Source organism: Falco naumanni, chromosome 3, assembly GCF_017639655.2.
Source record: "Falco naumanni isolate bFalNau1 chromosome 3, bFalNau1.pat, whole genome shotgun sequence".
In the NCBI taxonomy this organism is placed as follows: domain Eukaryota; kingdom Metazoa; phylum Chordata; class Aves; order Falconiformes; family Falconidae; genus Falco; species Falco naumanni.
The window spans coordinates 84,597,736-84,603,143 of NC_054056.1; the positions used below are offsets into that span (position 1 = coordinate 84,597,736).

Consider the following 5,408-nt stretch of genomic DNA (forward strand, 5'->3'; position numbering starts at 1 on the left):
TCCATTCAAGAGTAGGATAGTGGGACAAAAATAATTATAGGGGTCTTTCTACACAAAAGAGCCAGCTATTTAGAGGCAGGCAAAGTCATTTGAATGTCAATGAAATAACCATTAAAAGGCTGAGAAGCATTGCCATTTATTAAAAGATCTAAAGAATAGTTGCATGCACTATAGCAATCTTCTAGGTAGGAGTTGTTAATTTGGTATAAAAACCTATTAAGGACAGGGCAGAGCATAATTAAACAGGAGACAATACACACTGTGAAAAGGAAACTGGATTTGGAATTTTACAGCCTCTTATTTCATGTTTCTACATGAAATACTGTGCTCTATAATCTCTCCTTAATAACACCTATGTATTTCTAGCTCCCACAGCGTTTTGCATTTCATTTCTAGCAGTGGTCTCCTACAGCCTAGGGAGGAAGGTAAAACAAGGTTACGCACTTGAATGCTCTCCCACTCTTTCCAGCCTCACGGCAATCCTTCTTCCGAGAAAGCCTCTCATCAATGCCACTCCTTAATTGGCCCGAGAACCCCTCTTTAAAAAAAGCTCTCGTCTCCCACAGGGCCGAGCTCTTTCTGCTATTCTGGCAGAGCTAAATCCAGACAAGGATGTGCCATTTACCAACACAAGTGTACTATAAATTCAAATGTACAGGAAAGAAGCAAGGTACTTCCAGAAGCTGTTGATGTTCTAACAGACCACATCTGGAGAAAATCTACGTGTAAGCCTGACAGGTTGTTAGTTCAAGAAAACGTGTAAGACACTAGTAGTACCACTCAATAACAAACAGAGGATCAGTCAAGAGACCCTGGGTAGACTCTGCACTAATGCACTGAACATTAAGCTAAACCCAACTGCTAGGCACAAGACTTTGTTACAGAGCTATGTGACACATGAGTTAGAAAAGGCCTCTGCAAAGATGATCACTTTTTAATATTTATACAAAACAGTAAGAATATTCAGGTGTAGTGCAGCTTTAACCTCTCCTTTAGCAGTAACCCTGGTGCCTTTGCTGTCGCCCACACACTGCCAGGCAAGTAGAAGTGACACACAAAATGACTCCTACGTTACCCTTCCCTCGACTGTTAGCCTGAGGCACTGCAGTTCTTCATGTACACAGCTACTGTAGCTAAGTATGCCATAATATTTGAGAAAAAAGTAAATACAAATGCCCACAGCAGGACTAAGTAGCAATTGTTTGACATCTCCCGTAACACCCAGAGGCATAGAATTCTCCACTGATATATATCAAACAATCATGTCATTTAAAATACTTTGTTCTTTCTCCTTTATTTAGCCACAACACAAATACAAGAGCAGTCAAACCCCGTCCAGTGAATCTCACTAGGTAAAACCTGTTCAGATTAAAATTCTCATGAAAACAACCAAAATGTATGTACATGCACACACTCTCACTCACACAAGAATTTAGCAGAGCCCTTACAGAACAAGGAGTGGTCTGAACTGCACCTAAAACATGACAGAAAAAATCAACCATTTAGGATACATCTGTAGAGCAAGAAGGCTGTGCACTGAACGGTTCCCCACTGTGCCATTCCATCGGCTCTTTAAATACCAGCATCATTCATTCCAGGTGCAAATTTGAAGCTCGCAGAGGGACAGAGTCTGATCTCAGTTACCCAAGAACACAGGGTCACAGAACAACTACTCCACTGTAACTCAGAGCAGAATCTGGCCCTATGAAATGGATGTGCATATGACTAGCTCTGGCTGGAAGACTACTACAGGTGACAACTTTTTTTTTTCCCTTCACTTCCCCAGCAACTAAACCCACCACCAATATAATTTGGCTTTTGCACCATCCTCACTCTAGAGTTTGCCCTAAAGCATGTACTGCTCCTTTCCATGGAAGAAATAGTGTTGCAGTTCTGAGATGTGGGTAAATGTCCACTAGGAACTAGAATAAGACCACCAAATATACCAAACCACCGCAGAAGAAATAGAAATTGAGCTCTATAGAAAAACCTGGTCAAGCTGGTCCATCTGATTTGTCAACGCTTTGTTCAGAAATATAAGACTCAAATATAGTTTACAAAAGGAGTAATTCTTTACAAGACATCTCAATGTCACAATACTAACAAAACCACAGCTTGTTAATGCTGAGAAAAGTGGTCTTGGAAAAATTAATATCTAAACTAGGCTGTTGCTAACAATAATAGGTGATATCTCTTCATAAAAAGGCAGTCTGACACACTCAAGAATAATGAAACATTTGAAACAAACTGTTTACAAAAGTGATTTAAATGCTCAGCACAAATCTAACACAAGCGTTAACGACTATTGTAATTTTATTTTTGGACAACTTCAGCAACTATTTAAAAAAAAACAACAAACAAACAAACTCCTAATACAAAAATGTAGAAAACAAAAAGAAAAATCCAAAGAGACAGTTTTTAGACAAACTTAGTTAAGGTGAAGCTGTACCTTTGTCCCAGTTATTAAGAACTTCAACTTTAAGCGTTGCATAACCCAGCTCAGCTAGGTTTGTAGGTTTCCCCACCCTTACTAAAGAGTTAGTTCTTAGAAGGCTCCAATCTCAGTCCCCCAGGGTCTGTATGGTTTGCTAAGGGTTGCTGACTGCGTCGGTGTAGCCGGGCTCAGCACATTGGGGGAGAGCAGATGGAAGGAGCCAAACGAAAAGGGGAATGCAGACAGAGATGCCATGGAGGAGAGGAGAGGAGGAGACAGTTTGGTAGTAGATGTGACCACCGGGAGCACTGGTCCAACGCTGCCATTTGGGGGCACTCTGAGTGAGGAAGTTTCAGCATGTGGGGCAGCAATTCTGGTCTGGTGATGCGGTTCTGTGGAGGAAGCTGTAGTACTGGTATTACCGTGCCCATTTTGAGCCAGCAGCAACGGGTGAGATATGTGAGGGTGATGTCCAAAGGCACTGCCCCAAGGAATGTGTCCAATGCCAGTGTGTGCGCTACTTGCTGCTTCCCGTTGAGAGGCGTAGTTATTGAGATGAGACACAAGTCGAACTCGCAGAGGATCGGAGGCGTCCAGACCCTCTATAATACTAAGGTATCGAGCAACTTCAGCCAGGCACTCTCGAAACCCTAGACTCCGATAGTCCATAGCCAAAGCATGAGCATCAAAATAGCCTAAGAGAAAAGAACAAAAAATGGACTCTTAAGACGTTGTTTTCTAGTCATTGCCTACATGTAGCCTCCCCACTCCACCCTCCCCTATAAGCATACTTCGCTTGGATGTGGTTAGTATTCCCAACCACAGATTAGCTGCCAAGCTCCTTTTTTTTTCCTTCTTCTTTTTTGTCCAACAAGCTTTTCTTTTATATCTGTGCTGTGATGCTGCAAGTCCCAAGACCAGTCACAGGCTGCCATTTTTAAACTGGAATTGGACACTATCACTGGAGGAAAGTACTTTTGTTTTTTCCACGTCTCCCCAGTCCAAGCAAAACCACAGTGCAGTGAAACTCATCAGAAACACTAGTCCCAGCTTATCAGAGGGGAATTCTGCAGGCAACACGCTTTTTCCCTAAAAGTGCATTTCACCATTGCTGCTAGTTCTCTTCACTACCCATTTCATCCTGTATATTTTCCTAGTTTGTGTTCTGAACTTTTCATAAAGTTAGAGAAGCAAATAATTGACCACAACAAAAACCTCGTGTTTTCCAAGTTGCCAAAAGCCGCTTCACTTCACAGTGCTGACACATCACTAGAGAGACTCGTAATCACTCTCCCCTAGAACAACCCGGAGCTAGCACTGTAAAATGTTACAGTGCCAGCGACGCTGCAAATCTTGTCAAGTAGAAGAAAGTCCCAAATTCCTGACAAAACGTAAGAGAGTTCCCATTCACTTTCTCCAGGCACTCCCACAGCACACTGCACACCAAATGCTAGGGAACGTGCTCCTCTCGCAGCAGCCCCTCTGCGGAGCCACTGACCCGCTGTCAGGCACCAAACTTTACCTTTCCCTCCTGCTGTATGCAGCATTTTCAGGTGATCGACAGTCATCTGCAGAATCTCTGCTTTTTCCAGCTTGGCTGATCCCTAGGAGAGAAAGGGAAGCACGGAACCTTGCAGGCAGCGCCAGAGACGTTAAGAGGGGTGACCCTCCACCCCGGGAAGAAGGGGAGGCAGCGCGGAGGGCCACCGGGCGCTACCTGCTTCTCAAAGGCGCTGGGCACCAGCCTCCTCAGCTCGGACAGGCTGTTGTTGATGCGATCGCGGCGACGCTTCTCGATGATCTGGGGGGGGCAGAAAGCGGGGGGGTCAGGGGCGGGCGGGCCGGGCTGCGCGGAGCCGCGGCCGGCCGCAGGCACTCACCCCTCGGCGCCTCTTCCTGGCCAGGATCTGCGAGCTGGTGGAGGGAGACACGGAGCCCGCGGCCGAGCTCAAGTTCCTGCGGGGAGCAGCGGGACACCGGTCACCACAGGCACCGCCACCCCGCGGGGAGTGGGGGTGCCGGGGCTCCGCGGGGCTGAGGGGAGGGAACCGCGGCGCCCGCCCCGCCGGCGCTCACCCGTTCTCGTCCGCGCTCTCCTTCTCCACCTCGACGGCCTCGTCCAGCTCCTCGCTGTCCGACGAGCTGTACTCGGGGTGCGCCCGCTTCATGGCGGCGGCGGCGGCGGGGCGCGGGCGGCCGTCGGGCAGGCGGCGGGGGGCGCGCGGGAGGAGGGCGCCCAGCGCGCGCCCCGCGCCTCGCCCCGCGCCCGTCTCCCCCATGGCGTTCCCACGCCTCGTCTCTTACCCGCCGCGGGCAGCGGGCGGGCAGCGGGCGGGCGGCGGGCAGCGGGCAGCGGGCGGGCGGGCAAGCGAGCAGACAGCCGGGCAGAGCACGCCCGCCACCGCCCGCCGCTCAGCACCGCCACGCGCGGCCCCCGCCGCCCCCATTGGCCGCCGCCGGCCTGGCCTCGGCCAATTGCCGCCGCCGGCCGGCCGCCGGGCCCCGCCCCCTCGGCTGGGAACGGGGCGGCGGGGGCGGTGCGGCCGCGCGCCGCCGGCCGTGGGAAAGCCGCGCGGGGCGCGGCGGGCGGCGGCGCTGCGGCGCGGGGCGGCGCGCGGCAGCGGCGGCCGCCGCGTGCGGGCGCCGGCGGGGGGGCGGGGCGGACCCCCGGCTGGTCGAGCCGGCGGCGGGGCGGCGCGGGGGGGCACGGCGCGGGGCGGCTGCGCGGGGGGGCGCCCCCGGGGTGTCCCGCGGCCGTGGCGGCGCGGTTCCCGGTAGCCCGATCCCTGCGGGCCGCCTGCGCCCCGCGGGGCCAGCTGCCGCGTCCGAGGCCGGTGTGGCTTCGGGGCGCCTCCCCGAGGCAGCGAGGCCCCGGGCGCCGCGTGAGGCGGGGAGGAAGCCCTAGCGGCAGCCGCTTGCGCTCCCTCGGAAGCCGGGTGACATGGTCGGCCACGGCCCGGAGCCGGGGGGGCGC

The 5,408-nt window shown here is 52.3% G+C and overlaps 1 protein-coding gene across 1 annotated transcript; it reads right to left on the reverse strand.

Annotated features, from left to right (window-relative positions):
* Positions 1–1,275: 1,275 nt before the first annotated feature.
* HEY1 (hes related family bHLH transcription factor with YRPW motif 1) lies at positions 1,276–4,873 on the reverse strand. Its single transcript, XM_040588708.1, has 5 exons — positions 4,511–4,873; positions 4,315–4,390; positions 4,152–4,235; positions 3,957–4,038; positions 1,276–3,129 (listed from the first exon to the last, which is right to left on the reverse strand). Exons 1-5 carry the CDS (start codon positions 4,711–4,713, stop codon positions 2,546–2,548), a joined length of 1,029 nt encoding a protein of 342 aa, XP_040444642.1. The 5' UTR covers positions 4,714–4,873; the 3' UTR covers positions 1,276–2,545.
* Between the last annotated feature and the right edge of the window lie 535 nt (positions 4,874–5,408).